This window comes from Piliocolobus tephrosceles, chromosome 13, assembly GCF_002776525.5.
Source record: "Piliocolobus tephrosceles isolate RC106 chromosome 13, ASM277652v3, whole genome shotgun sequence".
Taxonomy (NCBI): Eukaryota; Metazoa; Chordata; class Mammalia; order Primates; family Cercopithecidae; genus Piliocolobus; species Piliocolobus tephrosceles.
In genome coordinates this window covers 108,002,044-108,027,946 of record NC_045446.1, presented here as the reverse complement: position 1 = coordinate 108,027,946, position 25,903 = coordinate 108,002,044, and the positions used below count along the sequence as shown (strand labels likewise).

The following is a 25,903-nucleotide window of genomic DNA, read 5'->3' as shown; positions in this document are numbered from 1 at the left end:
GGATATATTTAATACCATTGAATGTATACTTAAAAATAGTTAAAATGGGTTTGGGTGCAGTGGCTCATGCCTGTAATTCCAGCACTATGGGAAGCCGAGATGGGCAGATCACTTGAAGTCAGGAGTTCGAGACCAGGCTGGCCAACGTAGTGAAACCCTGTCTCTACTAAAAATACAAAAATTAGCTGAGTGTGTTGATGTGCGCCTGTAATCTCAGCTACTTGGGAGGCTAAGGCAGGAGAATCACTTGAACTCGGGAGGCAGAGGTTGCAGTGAGCCGAGATCGTGCCACTGCACTAGAGTGCCTGGCTGACAGAGTGAGACTCTGTCTCAAAAAAAAAAAAAAGAAAAAAAAAAAAGAAAAACATTAAAATGGTAAATTTTAGGTTATATATCTTTTACCACACACACACAAAAAGCCCTGGGCAGTCTTAATGTGCCTACCACTGTTCTAGTTCCTAAAGATACCACAGTGAAAAAATATAAGTCTTTTCCTTCTTGGAGCTATAATCTGGTAAGTTGGGTTGTAACAGCACTTAAAATTGATGGACACAACATGAATCATTCAATAATATTTCTGGAATAACTGGGTAACTATCTGTATTTAAAGTTGGTTACTACATTAGATCTGATGCTAACATCAATTCAAGATGGGTCAAAGATACAAATGCATAAAATAAAACCATAAAAATGCTAGAGGAATTCATGGGGGAACTTTTAAAAAAGGATAATTTTAAAATGGAGGAAGACTTTCTAAATATTAAACATAACCTAGAGGTCATAAGAGACCAGTGATTCTACTACATGCAAATAATTATAAAGTGTGCATGAAAAACTAACCACAAGCAAAGTTAAAAAACACATAAAGTTGGAAAAAGACTTGCAACTAATATCACAAAAGACCTAGTTTCCCAAATATGTAAGGGGTTAGTGTAAGTCAGTAAGAAAAAGACCAAAGATGTGAACTTATATATCATGAGAAGGAAAAACAAATGGTTTACTCCAGTTTTTTTTTGAAACAGGGTTTCACTCTTGTTGCCCAGGCTAGAGTGCAAATGGTGCAATCTTGGCTCACTGCAGCCTCCACCTCCCAGGTTCAAACAATTCTCCTGCCTTAGCCTCCTGAGTGGGATTACAGGTACCCACCACCACACCCAGCTTACTTTTTGTATTTTTAGTAGAGACAGGGTTTCGCCATGTTGGCTAGGCTGGTCTTGAACTACTGGCCTCAGGTGATCCACCCGCCTTGGCCTCCCAAAGTGGTGGGATTACAGGTGTGAGCCACCACACCCAGCCTCCAATTTTTAATAAGAAAAATGTAAACTGAAATTATAGTGAGAGGCCATTCAGGTTGGCATGTTTCAAAAGGTTAATAATACACTGTTGGAACATGTATGGAGTAACCGGCACTTTTGTTTATTGTTATTGGTAGTATATATTGGTACAACCTGGCTGAGCACAGTAGCTCACACCTGTAATCCCAGCACTTTGGGAGGATGAAGTGGGAGGATCACTTGACCCCAAGAGTTTGAGACTGGCCTGAGCAACATAGTGAGACCCTGTCTCTATATAAAAAAAATTTAAACAATTAGCTGGATATAGTGGCACACGCCTGAAATCTCAGCTACTCAGGAGGCTGAAGTAGGAGAATTGCTTGAGCCTGGGCAGTCGAGGCTGCAGTGAGCCAATGTCATGCCACTGCACTCTAGCCTGAGCAACAGAGCAAGACCCTGTCATATATGTATGTGTATATATATATATACACACACACACACACACACACTTGTGTCATATATATATACTTGTGTGTATGTGTGTTGTGTGTTTACAACTGCTATAAAGTGAAATTGGCAATAGATAATAAAATTAAAAATGCAAATACAAGTGTCCAACAATTCAATTTATTTGTATTTGTTACAAATAGACTTATGTATGTTCAAAATGACATTTATTGTTAGAGCTAAAACCATAAACCTGTAAAAAGTATAAAAAGAAGACAGGAGAAAATATTTGTAACTGTGGGTTTGGTAAAAATTTATTAGACATGATACCAAAAGCACAATATATAGAAGAAAAAAATCGATAAAATGTACTTCAAAATTCAAACCTTTTGCTCTTCAAAAGACACCATTAACAAAAACAAACCACAGATTGGTAGAAAATATTTCCAAATCATATATCTGATAAAGGACTTATATCAAAAATATATGCAAAAAAAGAAGACAAATAAGCCAACTTAAAAATGGGCAAAAGATTTGAATAGACATTTCACTAAAAATATATGAATGGTTAATAAACACATGAAAGGATACTCAGCATGGTTAGTCTCTAGGGAAATGCAAATTAAGACCATAAGAAAATACCATATTAAAACCATAGAATGGCTGTATTAAAATACAGTTACAGGCCTGGCGCGGTGGCTCACGCCTGTAATCCCAGCACTTTGGGAGGCCGAGGGAGACAGATCATTTAAGGTCAGGAATTCGAGACCAGCCTGGCCAACATGGTGAAACCCTGTCTCTACTAAATACACAAGAAAATTAGCCGGGCCAGGTGGCGCGTGCCTGTAGTCTTAGCTACTGGGGAGGCTGAGGCAAGAGAATTGCTTGAACCTGGGAGGTGGAGGTTGTAGTGAGCTGAGATCGCGCCACTGCACTCCAGCCTAGGCCACAGAGCAAGACTCCATCTCAAAAAAAAAAAAAAAAAAAAAAAGAAAAGAAAATGTCCTAAAGCCAGATTATGGTAATGGTTGTACAGTTACTTAAATTTACTAAAAATTTATGAGAACAGGTGAAATCACTTAAGATGGGTGGATTTAATGGCATGTAAATTATGCTTCAATGCAATTATTTTTAAAAATGATATTTCACAAGGTTAGTCATTGCAGAATTGTTGTAAGAGCAAAAGATTGGAACCAACTTAAATATCCATTGATAGATAATGGGTTAAATAAATCATAGTCTATTTGTACAATATGGCTGTATTAAAAAGGAGTTCTTCATATAATGGTATGCAATAATCTCACAAGATGTATAATTTGATATCATTTGTCTAAAAGATAGGGGAAGGGAGGACAGTATGTATTTGAGAATGTGCTCATATATGCCTAGAATACCTCCAGAGAGATATATAAGGAGCTAGTTTTATGATCGGGCATGGTGGCTCACATCTGTAATCCCAGCACTTCGGGAGGCTGAGGTGGGCGGATCACTTGAGGTCAGGAGTTCCAGACCAGCCTGGCCAACAGGGCAAAACCCTGGCTCTACTAAAAATTCAAAAATTAGCCGGGTGTGATGGTGGTGCCTGTAATCCCAGCTGCCCGGGAGGCTGAGGCAGGAGAATCGCTTGAACCCAGGAGGCAGAGGTTGCAGTGAGCCCAGATGGTGCCACTGAACTTCAGCAGCCTGGGCGACAGAGCAAGACTGTCTCAAAAAAAAAAAAAAAAAGAAAAATAGTATGTCTCTGAAGAGGGCAACCAGGTCGCAGGGGATGGTGGTGGAGGGAGATCTTTCACTGAATATTTGAGCCATGTGAATTATGGTCTGTAAAAAAACGAAATAAAAATCACAACACAAAAAATTGTATTCAAATCGAGGGGGTTATTTGATCTTTTCATTTTTCTTTTACAATTTTCTCCAATAGGTGGCGCTTCTGAAACACCATACTTGTTTTTATTTTTATTTTATTTGAGAAAACCCCAAATGTGCTCTGATGGCCTTTCTTCTCCATTTGTCACCTCTGGGAACCTTGAGTCTAGATTTAGGGCTGAAAGTCTCTCTGCTAGGAGCTTTCCAAAATGCATTGCTTTGATTCTGGGAACTCAATAGAAGGAGAACACCTGGATTAAAAAAAGGAAAATTGCAGTTGGTTCAGAAAAACCAAATAATGCTTTCATCCCTGTCTTCCTGATAGAAACTTCAGATAGATTAATTGAATTGTAACTTCTGACGGATTGACTTGTTGATTGGAAGGTTGATATAGGTTAGTGGTTCTTAACCAGGGGTGATTTTGCCCTGAAGGTGATGTTTGGACACATTTGGTAATGTCTGGACACATTTTTGATTGTCACACTGGACAATCTACCAGCATCTGGTGGAGAGAGGCCAGGGATGCTTCCATAACTCCTACAATGCACAGGTTAGCCCCTCATCACAAATAATTATTAGCCCAAAATGTTAATGGTAAAGATAATGAGAAATAAATTCTAATGTAGGTTAAGATTAATATTCAGCATCTCTATGGCTTGAGGCCCTGCTCTGACAGGATTTACAGATACATAAAATTCATATTTTCCTAGGCCAAGACAATCAGTATGGCCCCAGAATTTTTAGAAAAGAGTACCCCAAACCACCTCCCAATCCCTGATCCCCAGAGTCTGATCCTTATAGCCGCTTAGGGAAGGGAGCTAGACTTAGAAGCAATTGGGAGGGCAGTTGATGCAAGGGTCCTTTATTAGAACTGGCATTGAAGAACCCACCTACTCTGAGTCCTGAGTTCAATTCCTCCTCAACTGGTTTCCTTGAAGGTGACTGTACTGGTCATCTTCTCGATCCTTGAGGGGCTGGAAAGGACAGCACAGTCATAAGGTCATTTTTTCCATCCTCTATTAATTAATTTGATGCATGTTTATTGAATGTTTTTGTATGTGAGAGTTTGGAGTGGGTAGTACTTCATGGTCCTGAGGATGGAAAGAGGAAAAGGAGATAGAGGCTCTGTCTTTTTTCTTTTCTTTTTCTTTTTCTTTTTTTCTTTTTTTTTTTTTTTTTTTTTTTAGATGGTGTCTTGCTCTGTTGCCCATGCTGGAGTGCAGTGGCGCAACTGCAGCTCACTGCAACCTCGACCTCCTGGGTTCAAGTGGTCCTCCTGCCTCAGCTTCCTGAGTAGCTGGGACTACAAGTGTGCACCACCACGCCCAGTTAATTTTTTGTGTGTTTTTAGTAGAGACAGTTTCGTCAGGTTGGCCAGGCTTGTCTCGAATTCCTGACCTCAGGTGATTCACCTGTTTCAGCTTCCCAAAGTACTGGGATTACAGGCGTGAGCCATGGCCTGTCTATAGTGAGTGCCCGGCCTGTCGAGAGTTTCTTTGTGTGTCCCTCTCAGTGTGTTCTTCAACTTGTGCTCACTAGATCCTGACCTCAGTCTCTGTCAATCTTTCTCTTTAGTTCATCTATTCTACCCAAAGTGACCTCATCATCTGGTATGCTGTTAGCAGTTTCTTACCTGTATAGGATCTTCCAAATAACATGCCCCTCAATCCCAAAGATTGACCCCCTCTAATTACAGCAATGTCTCTTTTATTCTTCATCCCCTTACCTGGTAGAGCTGGTCATTGGGCAACAGAGTCTGCTTGTCTGAAGCTGCACACAAAAAAGAAACAGAATCCACACAAGGTAGAATGCATAATAAATTGGGTTATATTCACAAAATAGAATACTGAATAACAATAAGAGTTTTATATACACACAAGAGTATGGATAAAGCACATAAGCATGTTGTTGAGTGAAAGAAGCTACTCACAAGAATACTTAGTATATGAGTCCACTAACATAAAGAACAAAAACAAAAACAAGCAAAGTTAATCCTTGTTGTTAGAAGTCAGGACAATGCTCACTCTTGAGGATGGTTAGTGGCTGGAGTGACCACAGGAGGGGCTTCCACAGCATTGGTAATATTGTCTTTCTTAAATTATGTGCTGACTGCATGGGTGTGTTTGCTCTGTATTTTTTTTTTTTTTTTTGAGCTGTATGCTTGTGATACACTTTTCTGTACATAAGGGTTTACTTAAAATAGGTTTTTTTTTTTTTTTTGAGATGGAGTCTTGTTCTGTTGCCCAGGCTGGAGTGCAGTGGCACGATCTTGGCTCATGCAAGCTTCACTTCCTGGGTTCACGCCATTCTCCTGCCTCAGCCTCTGGAGTAGCTGGGACTACAGGCACCCACCACCATGCCCAGCTAATTTTTTGTATTTTTAGTAAAGATGGGGTTTCACCGTGTTAGCCAGGATGGTCTCGATCTCCTGACCTCGTGATCTGCCCGCCTCGGCCTCCCAAAGTGTTGGGATTACAGGCATGAGCCACCGTGCCCAGCCAGTATTTTTTTTTTTTTTAACACAGAGGATAAATCAGAGGGAGTTGTATCTTGAGACAGGTGAACATGCTGTGATAACACCAAGTATCCTTTTCTCCTGTCTCAAAGAAATACAGCCTCACCCAACTATGCACATTAGCAAGAGGCACCAACTCAGTCTCTTCTACTGGGTATGTAATGTTAGGAGGAACGCTGAGGGTCTCAGGTGGTCCCATCTCTCATCTGAGAGCATTCTTTTACCTCTTGACTGGCGAACTCCATCCTGTCCAGCAATGAAGTAGACCCCAACAGCAAGGAAGAAAATGCTGATGATTTCGGCAAAGACAAAGCCCAATATGGTGGCTGCATTTAGTTCAATGCAGTTCTGACACACTGTGGGGAAAAGGAGAGACAAGCCTTCAGGGTGGGAAAGTTGTTTTTCCTGGATCTTTTTCTCCTGCCTATCAGCAGTATTGCCGCTGTGGAGGGCAGCAGGCTATTCCTTTGTGGGTGGCAGGGCAAGGGAAGGTCCTTGCGCCAAAACTCAATGCATCTTGATATTCCTCAGTTCCCCAGGATTCCTGGGGAAGCCCATGGAGTATGTGGAACAAAGATTAGATGCTCTTCATGCTCCACTGTGCTCTAGTCCTCACTGCTGCTCACCTCATGATTGCCCCTGTCTCCCCAACCCCTTCATTCAACTCAGTTTATAGAAGGTGCTGAATTGCTCGAATGCATGGAGCCCATCCAAAGGTAAAAAAGTTTTACAGGACTGGCTGTGCTTTTTCAAATAGGGTGAGGGAAGTATCTTTTAGTATTTTAAAAGAGGCAAGCTGAAATTAAGAGAGCCGGTGATAATCTCACTGTTGAGGATCTATTTCCACTTTCACTCCAGACAAAAAGCTCACCAGAGCAGCAAATACTGATTAATTTCACGACGAACAGACCAAAGGGGATTACATACTTCTGTAATACACTTGGAGTGTTTTTGACTTGTCCTGTGATCCTTTACACTGATACACCCCTCGAGGGTCCTTGGTATTACTTCCCAGATTCCATTTATTTTTATGTGCAGTTAGAATGTCTACCATCTTCCCTTCTTTAAACCATGTGATATTTGTGTTTTTCACATGACAAGTCAGAAGTACCGAACCATCTTCTTGGTTATACACCTTAAGCTTGCGGTTTTCTGAAATGAGAAAAGCCATGGTTCTATTAAGGATCTTGCCTCTGAAATTCTCCCTGCTTCTGCCTACCAGGAGATCATTAGAGTAGTGTTTCACAAACTTCGATGTGCACATGAATCACATGGGGATCTTGTTAAAATTTCAGGTGCTATTTAGTAGTTCTGGAGAGGGGAGATTCTGCATTACTAACATGCTCTCAGGTGACGCCAATATCTGCGTCAGGGGATGAAGAATAAAAGAGACATTGCTGTAATTAGCAGGGGTAAAACTTTGGGATTTGGGGGGCATGTTATTTGGAAGGTACTATACAGGTAAGAAACTGCTAACAGCATACCAGATAATGAGATCACTTTGGGTAGAATAGATGAACTAAAGAGAAGGATTGACAGAGACTGAGGTCAGGATCCCAAGTGACACCAAAACCTGATGGTTCATGGGTCACAGTTTGAGATGTGTCTAGCTACTAGGGTCCTGTTTCTCCTGTAAGAGACCAGTTAAATGCTTAGCTACAGGCAAGCTGCCCAGAGAAGGTTATGTCAGGTCACTGATTTGGTTGACAATAGTGACATCACCTATCTATCCTCATCCTTTCATTCATTCTAAACTGTTCGCTCACGTAGGACTACTCTTGTAGGAAGCCAAATTTCCATCAGTATTCTGAGTCTGAGTATAGAAAGAAGCCATTTCTCCTACCTTCAAATGATTGGGCCAAAGTACCTGTAAAGACAGAAGAGAGATAGAGTATTAGCTGGGCATGGAGTTGTTCAGATGCCCTGAAGTATTTCCACGGTTATTTAAGGCCAACATGAAGAAAGATCCAAATCCATGAAAATGATAGTATCTATACTTAGTTATCTGGATTGTAGACTAGATCACCCAACTGAATTCAAGGTGATAATAAATAATTTGTCTCATCTTTGTCCTGGTATCCTGGGAGGGTGTTTCTAACCCTTGGAATTTCATGAGTGACAGGAGTGGCTTTGTTATCTGTGGTGGACCCTTAGACCATACCTGAGTTTATGCCATGGCAATGACTCAGGATGGTGCTGGTCAAGACCAACCATATGGTAAGAGGATTGCAGCTTGGAAACTAGTAGTATCAGCCCCAGGAAGGGAACCTAGAGATTGAGATCAGTCAAGTGGTCAATGATTCAATCAATCATGCCTATGTAAAGATACCTCAATAAAAACTTGGTGGAGCTTCCTGGTTGGTGAACCCATCAATGTGCTGGCAGAGTGTGGGAGAGTGCTGGGGGTGATGTGTTCTAATTCCATGGGGAGAAAGCATGGAGGCTCTGTGTTCGGGACCCTCCTGGACCTTGCCCTTTTCATTTAGCTGGTTCTGATTTTATTTTTTAATAAAACTGAAATAGGAAGTACAGCACTTTCTTAAGTTCTGTGAGTTATTCTAGCAAATTATCAATGAGAAGGATCATGGGAATCCTTAAGATTGTAGGCAGTTTGTCAGAAGTGTGAGTGGTCTGGGGTCCCCTGAACTTGTAGCTGGCATTTAAAGTGAGGGCAATCTGGTTGGGAACCATGCTCTTAACCTGTAGGGTCTGACACTAATTTGAAGGGTTAGCATCAGAATCGTATTGTAGTATATGTAAGTAAGGATATTGCCTATCCAGTCGAGAACACTCTGCTCCTTGAGCAGCTAATGCCCTCGCAAGGAGTGGGTGTGCACTATCCAAAGCCTTTAGGCTGAGTTCCTTATAAAATCTTCAGCCTTGGTGATCCTTTTCTTGTAGAAACCCTGGATGTCCCAGGGAAGTTAGTTATTCAATTAGTCCTCAAATCTGTCTTAAAATTCAGAGTTGACTGGGAGCAGCAGCTCATGCCTGTAATCCCAGCACTTTGGGACACTGAGGTGGGCAGATTGCTTGAGCCTAGGAGTTAGAGACCAGCCTGGGCAACATGGTGAAACCCTGTCTCTACAAAAAAATACAAAAAAATTAGCTGGGCATGGTGGTATGCACCTGTAGTCCCAGCTACTCAGGAGGCTAAAGTGGAAGGAACAGTTGAGCCTGGGAAGTGGAGGTTGCAGTGAGCCAAGATTGCACCACTGCACACCAGCCTAGGTGTCAAAGCAAGACTCTGTCTCAAACAAACAAAAACAAACAAACAAACCTTAGGGTAGTAGAGTTGCATGGTAGACATACTACAGAGATCTGGCACTTGGATTCAATTCAATTAGATTTAATCCAAACATTTAACGAGCACTATTATGACCTAAAATTAGATATTATGAAAGAAAAGAGTGCTGATATGAAGAATCAACTGCTGCTTCCAAAGTTTATGATGGAGTGAAAAAATTAAAACATATATGCAATTAATTTAATAGAACATATACATTATCTTTTAGTGCTTATATGACTGCATATGAAAAAAAGGGTAGAAGCTATTAATTTTGACCAAGGGTGAGGGTCAGGGAAAGCTTAAGAGAGGAAATGACATTTGTCTGGGCCCTGAAGAGTAAGCAGGAATATACCAGACAGAGAAAGGCATTCTGAGTAGAAAGAATAGCTGAATAAGATACAGCTTTGAAAAAGGACAAGAGAGGTAGTGTGGCTAGTGGTGGAGTTTGTGTGATAGGAGAGGTGGTCATGAGTCAAAGTATAATGGAAATAAAAGAAGTGAACCGTCTTAGAACCTCATGCAGGGCTGGATTATCTTTGAACAGTATCCGGTGCAGTGCCTGGAACATGGTAGGAACTTTATTTGTTGAATGAATGTGCAAATGAATAAATGAGCAAATAGGAGAAAAAGCAAGACAAACAGATAAAGAAGTTTCTAACTAGTTATTCTCCTGACCACCTGGTCAGAAGACTGAGAGAAGACAGAGATCCCTCATTCTAAATTGGATTCAGGAAAGGAGATTGCACTGATCGTTGACATAGTTTAAAAAATTTTTTTTCGAGACATCTTTTTTTTTTTTTTTCTTTCTCTGTCACTCAGGCTGAAGTGCAGTGGTGCGATCATGACTCACTGCAGCCTCGAGCTCCTGGGCTCAAGCAATCCTCCCACTTCAGCTTCCCAAGTAGCTGGCATAAGTGCATGCCACCATGCCTGGCTAATTTTTGTAGTTTTTGTAGACACAGGGTATCCCTATTTTGTCCAGGTTGGTCTTAAACTCCTGGGCTCAAATGATCCTCTCTCCCTGGCCTCCCAAAGTGTTGGAATTGTAGCCTTGAGCCACCGTGCCTGGCCCATTGACATCTTTTAATGTTGCGTATCTGAGTGAGGTTTCCTTTTAGGACTCAAGACGTCATGTAGCCACATTTCTTTTGTTTGTTTGTTTGTTTGTTTTGTTTTGTTTTTTTTTTGAGACAGAGTCTCACTCTGTCGCAGAAGCTGGAGTGCAGTGGGCACCGTGTTGGATCACTGCAACCTCCATCTCCTGGGTTCAAGCAATTCTCCTGCCTCAGCCTCCTGAGTAGCTGGGATTACAGGCGCCCACCACCACGCCCAGCTAATTTTAAAAATATTTTTAGTAGAGATGGGGTTTTATCATGTTGACCAGGATGATCTCGAACTCCTGACCTCAGGTGATCCACCCGCCTCGACCTCCCAAAGTGCTGGGATTACAGGCGTGAGCCACCACGCCTATCCCTGCCACATTTCTGGATTGGCTGACATGAGAACTCCCAGACAGTGGAGGAGTTGTTCAAGTACACATAGCTCATTATGTGTCCAAGCTGGATCCAGAGCTCAGGTTTTCTACTGCTCAACTCTATGCTCTTTCCACGATATGCAGCCACCTCATCCAGGCTTGAGAGTTGCTCCTCAACCTGTGTTGTCTTTAGCTGACTTTTCCTCCCATTTCTCTCAGAAATAATTCTGTTCTAAACTCTCACTGTCCTCTTCAAGTCTCCCAACCGGCCATCACCCAGCTCAGTTTCTGCAGGTGGGATTGCCTCCCACCTGGATTTTTTTAGAACACGGAAGCTGTTATTGTCCTTTCTCCTTTAGCTTCCTTTCCCTTTATAAACCTATCTGTGGCCAGCGCCGTTTGCACTTCCTTTCTCTTGGTCTTACAGGGGTAACGTTGCCTTCCCCTCTGTGCTCTTGACCCCACTCTTTTTTTTTTTTTTTGAGACGGAGTCTCGCTCTGCCGCCAAGGCTGGAGTGCAGTGGCCGGATCTCAGCTCACTGCAAGCTCCGCCTCCTGGGTTTACGCCATTCTCCTGCCTCAGCCTCCCGAGTAGCTGGAACTACAGGCGCCCACCACGTCGCCCGGCTAGTTTTTTGTATTTTTTAGTAGAGACAGGGTTTCACCGTGTTAGCCAGGATGGTCTCGATCTCCTGACCTCGTGATCCGCCCGTCTTGGCCTCCCAAAGTGCTGGGATTACAGGCTTGAGCCACCGTGCCCGGCCTTGACCCCACTCTTGACTCTGTCCTTCCACCATCAACTCAAGGACCCTGCTCTACTCATCATCTTCTCCTTTAGCTTAGAAATGTGCTCAAGTTTCTCTCACCCTCAGAAACATTTATTCTTAGACTCTACTTCCTCCTCGACCTACCACCCAGTCTTTTCTCCCTCCTCATCCAAATTTCTTTAAAGAATAGTCTACACTTGCTGACCTCATCACCTGACCTTCACTTCTATCAATTTTCACTTGGCTTCCACTCTCAATACCCCACTGAAACTGTGCTAAATCACCCATGATGCATATTCTGCCACATCCCACAGACTTAAACTTTTAAATATATTCTTATATTAGTGGGCTCTCTTTAACATTTTATACTCTTGGTAATTCTCTCCTTCTAGAAGCTCTCTACTCCCTTGGTTTCCAAGGTAGTGCATACATTTGATTATTTCAGCTCTTTGATTCTCCTTTTACCTCTTTCCTGGAATTTTTTTTTCTCTAACTGCCCCTTAAAATTGGTGCCCGCACTGTTCCATCTTCAGCCCCCTCTTCCTCATATAGTACTTATGTGACTTCAGCAAATTCCGTGATTTTAACTTTCCCAGTATGTCCAGAGTCCAGGCATCAACCCAGTTCATCCACTTCCTGTTGGATATTTCCAACGGAGTATTCATGCAGGCACCTATGCTGTACCATACACTCATTCTGGCACCATGAAAACTAATCTCTCCAATGAGACTGTGGTTCTGTAGAGCATAAGTGTTTTATTCATTTTTATTTCCTCATGGCATATCACATATTAGGATCTCACCCATCTTTGTTGAGCAGTTGGCCAACTGCCCAACTGAGTGAATGGACGTTTCATAGGTCGACTGCTAACCCCCAGCTCTGAAGTAGGGAACATATACTTTTTCCTTTTAGTTTCCTGGCCTATGCCCTTTTGGGCTGCGTTCAAATCTAAGATGGCGGTAACAGGGTCCTCTCTTTAGCCAGTGAAGTACTCTGTTTGCATTTTTTAGAGACAAGGATTCCTTCTCCTCCATGGGACACTGTTTCTCTCTAGCAGAGAACAGTTAAGAGGCTCCATTTTGCCCTTTTTTGAACTCTAAGGTGACAGCAGAGGTAGGCTCAAGGTTAGGGATCCCAATATCCCTGTCTCATTAGTGATGGGCTCTTCCCTTGAGCCCTTCCCCAGATTGCCAGACCCCTAGTAGGTCCTTACCTTGAAGAAGAATGATAGCTAGGATGAAGCCAGTCAGGCCCTTCCCCTGTTCCATGTCAGTCTCTGTCCTCTGGCAAAAGCACCGAGCAGCCCTTAGCAGCAAGCCAGCCTGTGCAGCAGCTAGACTGGCTCCACCCATCACCGTTCAGGCTGGGGCCCTTGAGAGAAGCAAGAACCCAGAGCCTCCACCCTCTGCTGCAAGTGTGGGTAGCAGGGGCCTCAGCAGGGCTGCAGGTGCAGATGCCTTTTATTTTTCCGTTAAGGAGGGTGGAGGTGGTGGGGAAGGAGAGGGAGAGAGTGCTGGATTCCCACTCAGAGACTCATCTTGCACAGGGAACTGCAATGGATGCTGGGTAGGAGATGGTACTGGGACCATTTCTTCATGAGGGGGATAAATGTCCCTGTCATTAATTGTTAGGATTGTAGCCAGTTGTTACTCGTTGTTAGTTGTTATTGCTATAGGTAATGAATTTAGGAGGAACTCTCAGCTACTTGGGGCCGGACCTCCGAATGGAAAGCCACCTCAGTCCAGGCCTTCATTCGGGAATTTTTTTCACTTTTTTTTTTCTTTTTTAAGACAGAGTTTCACTTTGTTGCCCAGGCTGGAGTGCAGTGGCACTGTCTCAGCTCACTGCAACCTCCGCCTCCTGGGTTCAAGCGATTCTCCTGCCTCAGTCTCCTGAGTAGCTGGGATTACAGGCACACGCCACCAAATTTTTGTATTTTTAGTGGAGACGGGGTTTCACCATGTTGGTCAAGCTGGTCTCAAACTCCTGACCTTGTGATCCGCCTGCCTCAGCCTCCCAAAGTGTTGGGATTATAGGCGTGAGACACGGCACCTGGCTTCACTGTTCTTTTGAGATCATGGAATAGGTGCCTGGAAGGGAATAGGTGGAACAATTCTGAGGACAGGCCAGCACATTTTCAGGGGCCAGAGGCTGGACTGAATGTCTAGGATCTCAGGCCCCTGTATCCCTCAGCTAGTCAGTCAGTGAGCCAGCAAAAATGTGCAGAGCTCCCATTATGTGCCAGGCATAAGATACAGCAGTGAGCAAGACAGGCATGACTCTGTTCCCAGGTAAGTGACAGTCTAACTGCAGCAGTGTGAAGAGTTTCAGATCCTCGTAGGCCACAGGGGAAAAACGTCCATTTGTCTCCCCGGGAGGCTCAATATTGCCTGTGAGTCAATTATATTATTATTAATAACTACCCCTTATTGAGCACATATGATGTGTGAGGCACCATGCAAACATCTTGTTTGAATCCTTATAATGGTGCTAATGGAATAAGACTGAAAAATTTCATGGCTGGCCCGGGCCCCACAGGTAGGCAGTATTGGACCCAGGATTCAAATCTCTGGCTGGGGTCCCTAAAGCCCAGCCTCCCACTGAGAAGAAGCTGCTAGAGCTGGTGTCCCTGGCTGCCTAGTGAAGGGTCCTGAGAAAGATCAACCTCCACGAGAAGTATAGCTGCTACGGCTTGCCCTATGGGGCCGACGGCTTCTCTCAAGGGACTTCAAGATGCGGCGGTTTTTAGGTGGTGCGTAAATGTAGTTGCATTGTCAATAGGGACGCTAAAGTTCATGCTACCTTTTCCATGTTCTCTACCAGCTCCCTGCTCAGAGATAGAGCAATTTACACCTGCTTTCTTCCTACCCTACCCCTAGCCCACCCCCACCCTGACAATTTCCCATCATCAACGGCAGAAAGCAGAGAAGCAGACATCTTTTAGTTCCTCCCCCACTCTTCTCTTTCCGGTACCTGTGAGTCAGCTGGGGGAGGGCAGCTCTCACCAAGGCTGATAGTTCGGTGACCTGGCTTTATCTACTGGATGAGTTCCACTGGGAGATGGAACATAGCATGTTTCTGTCTGGCCTGGTACTGGCTACCCTTCTCTCCCAAGGTAAGGCTACTCCAGGTGGGTGGGGGAAGGGACCTGAGAGGGCCATTACTGTTGGGAGTGAGGCCCACTTGAAAGTGTTTCTTGCCAGGCATGATGGCTCACACCAGTAATCCCAGAACTTTGGGAGGCTGAAGTGGGAGGATCCCTTGAGGCCAGGAGTTTGAGACCAGTCTGAGCAACACGATGAGACTCTATCTTTACAAAAAACAAAAGAATGAGCCAGGCGTGGTGGTGCACAGCTGTAGTCCCAGCTACTTGAGAGGCTGAGGCAGGAGGGTCACTTGAATCTGGGATTTCAAGGCTTCAGTGAGATGTGATCATGCCACTGCCCTCCAACTTGGGCAACCCCACGAGACCTTATCTCAAAAAAAAAAAAAAAAAGTGCTTCTCGGTGCTAGCTTCAATTCACCAGGCACCCCAGGGTGTCAGGAGGGCAGGGCCAGGATGTAGCATAGAGTCTGGGAAACAGGCTCTTGGCTTTGACTGACTCCAGCCACGGGTGCATGTGGGCCTAGAATGTCTCTCAGAAGGCCTTAGGCCAGAGATCTGTAGGAAATAGCTCAGTATGTATGTACCTGAATCTGGGACTGGCCATGGGAGCACAACTTCCTGCACTACTCCTTTCAGGGCTGATGGCCTCTGGAATCAGGACTGTTGTTCGTTTGGCCATGATTATGTCACCCCTGGAGGCATGTCCTAGCACTCATGGGACTGCTTTAAGGCAGAAGTTAACTTTAGGTTGAGCAGGAGGGAGGGAAGATTTGAGGGGTTGTTACATGGGAGGATTTTAACTCATCTCAGTTTGCCAATTTCAGTTTTAAAATGGAAAGTCCCATGTCCCAGAAACCCCTTCAGTGCTAAGCAAACTGGGTCCAATGGTCACCTGATAGTCGACTGCACTAGGACACTCAGGATTTCCACTGGAGACAGATCCCTGAAGAGGACGTGACTGTAGGATGTGAAACATTTGATGTGCTTGTGTCTCCCTGAGCATACATGCATACTCTTCCAACCTGCTTCAGAAATGTGAGCAGCAGCTATTTCAGGGTTTTTTAGAAGATGCTCTTGTATCCAAATTTGTGACTGAGTGTGAAGCCCAGGATGAATGAATGTAGACTCCACTTTTCTGTGTTTGGAGGCATAGACTGTAGTGCCTCTGTGGCCTGTGGAGATGTGCTCAGGCTTTCAAAGGAACTTACTGCATCTGGAATGTTGCTGCACCCACCTCCAGCCCTAAAAGTCTCCCACCACACCTGACTTGTGAGGAGCTCTAGGGATGGATTCAATAAATTTTTTTTTCCTGTTCTCCTCCTTCTAACCAAGGGTGGTAAACTGTACATGGGATTTGCCCTGGTCCCCTTCTGGACCACTTGGCTGGTAATTCAGGAACTGATAAACCAGCTGGTCTCCATCCACAGCCATCCCTGACCCTGGGAAAGGCTTCAGTATTGAGAGCCCCACTTTCTTGGTTGTCAATGGAGCAGGGGCAGTGAGGAACGATGAGGACAAGAAGCTGAAGTGGGAGTGTTATAGATGGCTGGAAAGTAGAATTAGATGTTTCCTTGAAGAAAAAATGCAGACGTTTCCAACCAAGGAATGTTCTTCTGTCTTTCCACATCTTCTGGGTGCTTCAGTGGTCCGTGCTCCCCCTACTCCTCATCAGCGGTCTGGAATCCTTTCCAGGAAAGTGCTTGGATCAACCCTGCTCTGAGGGGTCCTCTTTTGCACCAAGGCCCCAAGACCTGTCCTCTGCTTGAATGGCATCCTCATGTCCCCCTTGACCCCTGCAGTTGGTGGGAAACTTTCTGAAGGCTTTTTCTTGTGACTTCTGTCTCTCTTGATAGAAACCATAAACTGTCCTGGACCAGGAAAATGGTCTCTGTTAAGTATGAGCTTCCGCAGAACAAAGGGCTTGGTGCAGACCAAAGAGCTATCTCCAATTGTGATATTTTTTCCCCTTTAGTGAGCCCCTTCGAGATACCTGTAGAGGAACTTGAGGACAAAGTGTTTGTGAGATGCAATACCAGTATCACATGGGTAGAGGGAACGGTGGGAACACTGCTCACAAATAATACAAGACTGGACCTGGGAAAACGCATCCTGGACCCACGAGGAATATATAGGTGTAATGGGACAGATACATACAAGGACAAAGAATCTACTGTGCAAGTTCATTATCGAAGTATGTGCTTCCTGAACGTTTTGGGTTGGAATGGATGGGGCTTCTGGACGTGAGAACTTTCTGGCTAGAGAGGGATGTGGTGAGCCCATCTGTTCTCTAAACAAAGTGAGGCCACTCTTGTAATGGTACGAGCCAGATTTGGGGACCTTCAAAGTGGAAGAGAGAGCTTAACTCAGCAAGACAGAGCAGTAGGGGTCATGTTACTGCAGCCTCGGTTGGGTGAGAGGTTTGGCCCACCACCTTGTTCAAGGTCCTCCACAAAGCTGAGATTGCTTCTTGGCTCTTCTCAGGGATTCCTTGGGATGCAGGGTGGAGGAAAGTGTGGCAAGGCCATCACCAGGCCTTTCTCCCAGAGTCTTATTGAAGTTTGGGTTTTAGCATGAGAGATCTAAGTGTTGCCCTAGGAGGCAGAGATGATTCCCTGATCTTAAAGGCTCTCAACCTCTCCTCTCTCCTCCCTTCCCCCACAGTGTGCCAGAACTGTGTGGAGCTGGATCCAGCCACCCTGGCTGGCATCATTGTCACTGATGTCATTGCCACTCTGCTCCTTGCTTTGGGAGTCTTCTGCTTTGCTGAACATGAGACTGGAAGGCTCTCTGGGGGTTAGTGGAAAAGCTGAGCGTGTGTGTGTGTGTGTGTGTGTGTGTGTGTGTGTGTGTACCAGTGAACTTATGCACCAGTTAAGGAATGGGGCTGGTGGTAGGTTTAGTCTCAGCTGGGAGTTACTCTTGCAATCTTCTAAAGACTCCTAGAACTTTGACTGTTGAGAGAACTTGTGTGTTCATATCACTCATGCAGACTTCTGAGGGTGTGGGAGGGTGGATCTCACTGTCCCATCTGCTAGGCCGTTGATGTCTCTCTCTGGTTCTTCTAGCTGCCGACACACAAGCTCTGTTGAGGAATGACCAGGTCTATCAGGTGAGCCTTGAGGGGAAGGAGGGCTGACACTGAATGCTGTTTGCACGTGGGAAGGGTCCTACTGTGGAGTTCATCGCTGGGTGTGACTGGAGAGGTCAGATAGGAACTCTCATCGTCGGGGCTTGCTGGGGCCCTTCCTCGAAGAGTTCTAACCCTGCCTCCTGACCGTTTGCTCTTCTCCTCTCTTAGCCCCTCCGAGATCGAGATGATGCTCAGTACAGCCACCTTGGAGGAAACTGGGCTCGGAACAAGTGAACCTGAGACTGGTGGCTTCTAGAAGCATCCATTACCAACTGTACCTTCCCTTCTTGCTCAGCCAATAAATATATCCTCTTTCACTCAGCAGGTGCCTGGACTTCTTAAGGCTCCTGGGCAAGGCGTGGGGGTTGTCCTGCTTTGTCTGGGATCTCGCCCTCCTACCTTTCTGTTCCTTCCTTCATCTCCTTCCTTCCTCTGCCCCACACAGACAGTGTGTTGGGCGACTCTCGCCACATCCTGGCTGTCTGGTGTTTCTAGCTCACAGGGCTCCCTGGGTGAAGGGTCTGCGCCACCACATTCCCACAGTTACTTGTTGACTCCAGTCCCTATCACAACCCTTTTAGGGTTTTGGCTGCCTCATCCAGCCGAGGGCAGGCTGCTGTGTTCAGGAGCCCAGCCGCACAGAGTTTTCCATGACGTCATGAACGGGGGTGGCAGAGACAACAAGAGGCCCTGGGACTAGTTTCTCACCAAGACTCAGAGGGTGTATGTAACAAAGTCCCACTGCTGCTAAGGGGATGACCTCAACTCTATGGCCCTGCTGACCAGGTGCCACTAGCTGTAAGGAGGTCTTACCTAAGCCCCTTTCGTATCCCCTTCCTCTGTATCATAGGCACCATTTTAGCTTCCTTTCGCCAGGACCTGTTCCTGGCTTGCTCCTGCCTTCTGCATTATAAACTGGGATCAGAAACCGTTCACCAATTAAAGCACATTATCCTGCTCCATCTACCTGGAAAACAGGAGTTTGAGACAGTATTTTTTTGTTTTTTTTTCGTTTGTTTTTTGAGATGGAGTCTCACTCTGTTGCTCAGGCTGGAGTGCCGTGGCATGATCTCGGCTCACTGCAACCTCTGTCTCCTGGTGTCAAGTGATTGTCCTGTCTCAGCCTCCCGAGTAGCTGGGATTACAGGCATGTGCCACCAAGTTCAGCTAATTTTTGTCGGTGCCCGGCCGACAATTTAATTTTTTTTTATCCTCTAAGGGTTTTACAACAAGTGCCCTATTCTTTCTTTCTTTTTTTTTTTTTTTTTTTTTTCGGAGTCTCACTCTGTGACCCAGGCTGGAGTGCAGTAGTACGATCTCTGCAACCTCTGCCTCCCGAGTTCAAGCGATGCTCCTGCCTCAGCCTCCCAAGTAACTGGGATTACAGGTGCCCACTGCCACCCGGCTAACTTTTGTATTTTTAGTAGAGACAGGGTTTCATCATGTTGGCCAGGCTGGTCTCAAACTCTTGACCTCAAATGATCCACCCACTCAGCCTCCAAAAGTGCTGGGATTACAGGCATGAGCCACTGCACCTGGCTGAGACAGGGATATTTTCAATAGATGCCATCTTCTATTACTTCTAATAGTAGTGGTTCTAGGCTGGGCACAGTGGCTTATGCATATAATCCCAGCACTTCAGGAGACAGAGGCAGGGGGATCGCTTGAGCCTAGGAGTTCAAAACCAGCCTGGGCAACATAGCAACATCTTGTCTCAACCAAAAAAATAAATAAATAGATAAATAAATAAATAAATCAGCTGGATGTAGTGGTGGGCACCTGTAGTTGTAGCTATTTGGGAGGCTGAGGTGGGAGGATTGCATGAGGCCAGGAATTGGAGGCTGCAGTGAGCTAGGATTGTGCCGCTGCACTCTGGCCTGGCCTACAGAGTGAGACCCTATCTTAAAAAAAATAGCCATGGTTCTGAAACTTTGGAGGCCTGAGGGATTTATTAAAAATATAAACGCGGCTGGGCGTGGTGGCTCACACCTGTAATCCCAGCACTTTGGGAGGTTGAGGTGGGCAGATCACAAGGTCAGGAGATTGAGATCATCCTGGCCAATATGGTGAAACGCTGTTTCTACTAAAAATACGAAAATTAGCTGGGCATAGTGACGCACGCCTGTTATCCCAGCTACTTGGGAGGCTGAGGCAGGAGAATTGCTTGAACGCGGGAGGCAGAGGTTGCAGTGAGTTTATATTTCGCCACCACACTCCAGCCTGGTGACAGAGTGAGACTCGGTCCCCCCAAAAAATTAAAATAAATAAATAAATAAATAAATTTTAAAAAGTGCTAGAGACGCACTCTAGGCAGGTTGTTTCCAGGTGATTCTGAAACAGCCCAGATTCAGAGAGTCTCTGGTTTAGAGGAAGAATTGAGGCCACTTTCTCTCCTATGTCCTTTATGCCTGTTCCTGGATCCCAGAGTAGGGGATTCCTTCTTTTGTTCTCTGATTACACAAATAATTTAAAGAGCCTCTGGAAAGTTTAATGACTGAGAATTTCCTAGACCTGGATTCCCAAAGGAGAAAAGAATTAGTAACCACATAGCCAGAGAATTGGATGATTCTGCCCACCATCTTCTCAAGATACATAGAGACCCTAATTTCGTGAGAGACAGAACGAATGTCTAATTCACATGTTTCATTCATAGTTCTGAGTTATCCCTATCCTTTTTATCCCTATTCCTGCAGTTGTCCTAACCCAAGATCCTACTTTCCCATTGGATTCTCTACCTTGATCATCCCTTCCATGGCTTGTATCTAACCAACACTCTGGATCCTTCCCACGTTCCACACACTCATAATACCTTGTATTCCTCAAATTCTTTTACATCCCTCATTCCCCAGTTCTCAACATTGGCTGCACATTGGAATCTCCTGGGAGCTTTAAAAACACTGGTGCCTGGTCAGGTGCAGTGGCTCATGTCTGTAATCCCGGTACTTTAGGAGGCTGAGGTGGGTGGATCACTTGAGCTCAGGAGTTCGAGACCAGCCTGGGCAATACTGGAGAAACTCCATCTCTACAAAAATACACAAAAAAATTAGCTGGTATGGTGATGCACACCTGTAGTCCCAGACACTTAGGACACTGAGATGGGAAGATCAGCTGAGCCTGGGGAGGTCAAGGCTGCAGTGGGCCATGATTTCACCACTGCACTCCAGCCTGGGCAACAGAGTCAGACCCTGTCTCAAAAAAGAAAACAGAAACAAAAAACAGTCATGCTAGCTGAGTGTGCTGGTGTGCACCTGTAATCCTAGCTACTCGGGAGGCTGAGGCCAGAGGATTGTTTGAGTCCAGGAGTTCAAAGATGGAGTAGTGATCTCCACACCTGGCAAATTTTTAAGTTTTTTTTTTTGGTAGAAACAGGATCTTGCTTTGTTACCAGACTGCTCTTGAGTTCCTGGGTTTGATAGATTTCACCAGTGATGTTACCTACATCTGAAGTGATCCTTCCTCTTCAGCCTCCTAAAGTGCTGGGATTTACAGGCATGAACTATCACACCGGGCAAGGTGAAACTTTTTTTTTTTTTTTTGACGGAGTCTCACTCTGTCACCCAGGTTGAAGTGCAGTGGCCTGATCTTGGCTCACTGCAACCTCTGCCTCCCAGGTTCAAGTGATTCTCCTGCCTCAGCATCCTGAGTAGCTGGGATTACAGGTGCCCACCACCATACCTGGCTAATTTTTGTATTTTTAGTAGAGACAGGGTTCTACCACATTGGCCATGCTGGTCTTAAACCCCTGACTTCAGGGGATCTGCCAGCCTTGGCCTCCCAAACTGCTGAGATTACAGGCATGAGCCACCGTGCCTGGCCCAAAACATTTAAAGGGAGTTGTTTTAGCTACTCTAAGTCCATTTTAATTGGCTCCTCAGTTACTACAAAAATGCCTGCTGGGATTTTGATCAAGATTGTATTGCATTTCTAGATCAATTTGGGGAGAATTAACATCTTAACAATATTGAGTCTTTTCATACGTGAACATATATTTTGCCAGATTTTTGACAGAATCTTGCTCTGTTGCTCAGGCTGGAGAGCAGTGGTGTGATCTCGGCTTACTGCAACCTCCACCTCCTGGGCTCAAGTGATTCTTCTGCCTCAGACTCCCAAGTAGCTGGGATTACAGATGTCCATCACTCCATCTGGCTAATTTTTGTATTTTTTGTAGAGACGGGGTTTCACCATGTTGGTCAGTCTGGTCTTGAACTCCTGGCCTCAAGTGATCTGCCTACCTCGGCCTCATAAAGTTTTGGGATTACAGGTGTGAGCCACCATGCCTGCCAATTTTGTATCCCTGTTACTAGGTGCATAAACATTTAGAATTGCTATATTCTCTTGACTCCTTTGTCATTGTGACATGACATGATATCTGTCTTTATTCCAGGTAACATTCTTTGGTCTTTGAAGTATGTCTTTGTCTGATGTTAATATATGATTTTCTTTTGATTAGTGTTAGCATGGTATGTTCTTTTCTATTCTTTTATTTTTTTTCTTTGTGTTTCATTTTATCTTTGTGTTTTTATTGTTATATCTTCAAGCCCACTAATCTAATCTTTTCTTCTGTAATATCAAATCTGCTGTTAGATATAGCCAATGCATTTTTTTTCTTTTCTTTTTTTCTTGAGACAGAGTCTCCCTCCGTGGCCCAGGCTGGAGTGCAGTGGAGCAATCTTGGATCACTGCAACATCCGCCTACCAAGTTCAAGCAATTCTCCTGCCTCAGCTTGCAGAGTAGCTGGGATTACAGGCACTTACCACCACACCCAGCTAATTTTTGTATTTTTTAGTAGAGACGGGGTTTCGCCATGTTGGCCAGGCTGGTCTTGAACTCCTGATTTCAGAACTCCAGAACTCCTGATCTGCCTGCCTTGGCCTCCCAAAGTGCTGGGATTACAGGCCTGAGCCACCATGCCCGGCCAGATATGGCCAATGCATTTTTTTCCCCCTCTCAGATATCATAGTTTTCATCTCTACAAGTTTGACTTGGGCCTTTTAAAAAAATGTTATTCATGTTGCTATTTAACATGTTCAATGTTTCCTTTACAGTAGTGCTCCCTTATCTGCTGTTTTGCTTTCTTTGGTTTTAGTTACCCATGGTCAACTGAGGTCTGAAAATATTAAATGAAAAACTCCAGAAACAAACAATTTGTAAGTTTTAAGTTGTATGCCACTTGGAGTAGCATGATGAAATCTCCCATTGCCCTGTTTTGTCCCACCTAGGAAGTGAATCATCCTTTTTTCCAGTATATCCACACTGTCTATGCTACCTTCCCTTATTCACTTAGTAGCTGTCTCGGTTATCAGATTAGCTGTCGTGCTGTGACAGTGCTGTGCTCATATAATCCTTATTTTACTTAATAATGAATGACCCTAGAGGGCAGGAGTAGTGATGCTGTCATATGATCACAATTATTCTGTTTTATTATTATTGTTGTTAATCCCTTACTGTTCTTAATTTATAAATTAAACTTTACTGTATGTATGTATGTATAGGAAAATCATAGTATATGATGGACTTTGCTATAATCTGATTTCAGGCATACACTGAAGGTCTTGGACTGTATCCCCCATAGATAAGGGAGGACTACTGTAGCTTCTTCAACATATAGAATCACTTGTTTAATGTCTTTGCCTAGTAATTCTATCATCTGTATTATTTCTGGATTGGTTTTGATGAATTGATTTTTCTCCCTCATTCCAAGTCCCATTTTCTGGTTTCTTTGCCTGTCTGGTAAGTTTTGGTTAAATGCCAGAAATCATAACATTAAGATGCTACATATTTTTGTGTTCCTATACATTTCCTTGAGCTTTGTTCTAGGATGCAATTACTCACTTGGAAAGAGTTTGATCTTTTGGGCCTTGCCTTTAAGCTTCCTTAGGTAGGACCAGTACAACGTTTATGCAGGGTTCATTTCTCCTCATTATTGAGGCAAAACCCTTCCGAACGTTCTTCCCCACACTCCCTGAATTATGAGGGCACAGGAGCTTTTATTATTACTATTTTTTGAGACAGAGTCTTGCTCTGTCACTCAGGTTGGAGTGCAGTGGTACGATCTCGGCTCACTGCAACCTCCGCCTCCTGGGTTCAAGCGATTCTCCTGCCTCAGCCTCCCAAGTAGCTGGGATTACAGGCACCTGCCACCACGCCTGGCTAATTTTTGTATTTTTTGTAGAGACAGGGTTTTGTCATGTTGGCCAGGCTGGGCTTGAACTCCTGACCTCAGGTGATCCGCCTGCCTCAGCCTCCCAAAGTGCTGGGATTACAGGTGTGAGTCACTGCGCCTGGCCACACAGGAACTCTTTCTGGCCTTGTATGAGCTCCAAGGACTATTCTCTCTAATCTTTTCAAGTGGTTTTTTAATTTGGCATCTTGTACTTTTTTCATATGCACACACTGCTCACTACTCAGCTGAAGATTTGAGGGGCCTCTGCAGATCTCTGGAGTTGTCTCTGAGGGCGTCTCTGTCCTCTATTGTACTCTCTTTTATAAACTCTAGAAACCTTGGCCTGTAATCTCTGTCTCTTCACCTCAGTGCTCTGCTCATCTGTGCTCTGCTTGGGTTCTCCTGCCATGAACCATAGGCTGGGAACTCTCTCCAGGCTATAAGCTGGGGCAACCCTAGGGCTTCCCTTGTTTTTTTCCCACCTCTCAGAGATCACTGTCTATTTTTGCCTGAAATCCAATGTCTTAAAAACTATTATTTTCATCTATTTTATCTCATGTCTTAATTGTTTCATGCAGAAGGGTAAATTCAATTCCTGATACTCCAACTAGGCCAGAGGCAGAAATTGAGCTCCTCTTCTATACTCTTAATCTTTCCTTTATTCTGTATTCCTCCTTTCCACTGTTTCCCCCCTATACACTGCATTCAACTGCAATGTGGTGTTCCTTCTATAATGTGTATCCTTCCTGTCCTCTGTATCCCGTATGTAATCTACAGCCTCCTCATCTGCTTATTTTTCTCACTTCAGCATCTACATTTATCCTGCACTACTCTGCCTCTGTCCAAGTAGGAAACCTTCTCAGGATTTCAACTCCACTTCCAACTCTTTCACCTGTCATTCCAAGGATATTTGCTAGGATATCTGCCCATGATGTCAGTAAGCAACAGGTACCTGTGGGATCGGACTTCATAAATAAAACCAATGTTCAGGGCTAGAAATTCTTTATTTAAAATTTTTTAATTTCCATAGGTTATTGGGGAACAGGTGGTGTTTGGCTACATGAGTAAGTTCTTTTTTTTTTTTTTTTTTTTTTTGAGACGGACTCTGTTGCCCAGGCTGGAGTGTAGTGGCATGATCTCAGCTCACTGCAACCTCCACCCTCTGAGTTCAAGCGATTCTCCTGCTTCAGCCTCCCAAGTAGCTGGGATTATAGGCGCCTGCCACCGCACCTAGCTAATTTTTTGTAGTTTTAGTAGAGACGGGGTTTCATCATCTTCACCAGGCTGGTCTTGAACTCCTGACTTCATGATCCACTCCCAAAGTGCTGGGATTACAGGTGTGAGCCATTGTGCCGGGCTATGAGTAAGTTCTTTAGTGGTGATTTGTGAGATTTTGGTGCACCCATCATCTGAGCAGTACACACTGTACCCAATTTGTGGTCTTTTTATCCCCAACCCTGAGTCTCCAAAGTCCATTGTGTCATTCTTATGCCTTTGCATCCTAATAGCTTAGCTCCCACTTATGAGAGAGAACATATGATGTTTGGTTTTCCATTCCTGAGTTACTTCACTTAGAATAATAGTCTCCAATCTCATCGAGTAGAATAATAGTCTCCAATCTCATCGAGGTCGCTGTGAATGCCATTAATTCATAATTCATTCCTTTTTAGGGCTGAGTAGTATTCCATCATATATATGTATGTGTGTGTGTACATATATACATGTATATATGTATACGTGTATATGTGTGTGTGTATATATATGTATATACATATACACACACACATACACACATACATACACACATACTCCACAGTTTCTTTATCCACTCATTAATTGATGGGCATTTGCGTTGCCTCCATGTTTTTGCA

General features: G+C 44.4%; 2 protein-coding genes across 4 annotated transcripts; one reads left to right on the top strand and one right to left on the bottom strand.

Moving 5' to 3' along the window:
• Nucleotides 1-3,414: 3,414 nt before the first annotated feature.
• Nucleotides 3,415-13,032, bottom strand: CD3G (CD3g molecule). 2 transcript variants are annotated; one of them, XM_023208353.3, is made up of 7 exons: nt 12,846-13,032; nt 7,946-7,969; nt 7,030-7,254; nt 6,327-6,458; nt 5,314-5,357; nt 4,482-4,561; nt 3,415-3,542 (listed from the first exon to the last, which is right to left on the bottom strand). In XM_023208353.3, the coding sequence occupies exons 1-6, from the start codon at nt 12,982-12,984 to the stop codon at nt 4,496-4,498; spliced, it is 630 nt and encodes a 209-aa protein (XP_023064121.1). In that variant the 5' UTR covers nt 12,985-13,032; the 3' UTR covers nt 3,415-3,542; nt 4,482-4,495. The 2 variants fall into 2 exon arrangements, with proteins under 2 accessions (XP_023064121.1, XP_023064120.1); XM_023208352.3 differs by lacking the exon at nt 3,415-3,542 and adding an exon at nt 3,593-3,838 and having other exon boundaries at nt 4,478-4,561; nt 12,846-13,027.
• Nucleotides 13,033-13,051: 19 nt separating this feature from the next.
• On the top strand, nt 13,052-18,190 carry CD3D (CD3d molecule). Of its 2 annotated transcripts, none has more exons than XM_023208355.2 (5): nt 13,052-14,384; nt 16,711-16,929; nt 17,400-17,531; nt 17,804-17,847; nt 18,037-18,190. In XM_023208355.2, the coding sequence occupies exons 1-5, from the start codon at nt 14,366-14,368 to the stop codon at nt 18,100-18,102; spliced, it is 480 nt and encodes a 159-aa protein (XP_023064123.1). In that variant the 5' UTR covers nt 13,052-14,365; the 3' UTR covers nt 18,103-18,190. The 2 variants fall into 2 exon arrangements, with proteins under 2 accessions (XP_023064123.1, XP_023064122.1); XM_023208354.1 differs by lacking the exon at nt 13,052-14,384 and adding an exon at nt 14,561-14,747.
• Nucleotides 18,191-25,903: the final 7,713 nt, after the last annotated feature.

Bases quoted from the DNA above. Each gene is read 5' to 3' on its own strand.
- CD3G (XM_023208353.3), bottom strand. From the start codon at position 12,984: ATGGGTGGAGCCAGTCTAGCTGCTGCACAGGCTGGCTTGCTGCTAAGG. The intron at 5,358-6,326 runs GTAAAAGAATGC...TTTTGTGTGCAG, and splicing joins TGGAGTTCGCCAGTCAAGAG to CTTCAGACAAGCAGACTCTG. The intron at 4,562-5,313 runs GTAAGGGGATGA...TGTCCTTTCCAG, and splicing joins CCAATGACCAGCTCTACCAG to CCCCTCAAGGATCGAGAAGA.
- CD3D (XM_023208354.1), top strand. From the start codon at position 14,693: ATGGAACATAGCATGTTTCTGTCTGGCCTGGTACTGGCTACCCTTCTC. The intron at 14,748-16,710 runs GTAAGGCTACTC...TTTCCCCTTTAG, and splicing joins GGCTACCCTTCTCTCCCAAG to TGAGCCCCTTCGAGATACCT. The intron at 16,930-17,399 runs GTATGTGCTTCC...CTTCCCCCACAG, and splicing joins TGTGCAAGTTCATTATCGAA to TGTGCCAGAACTGTGTGGAG.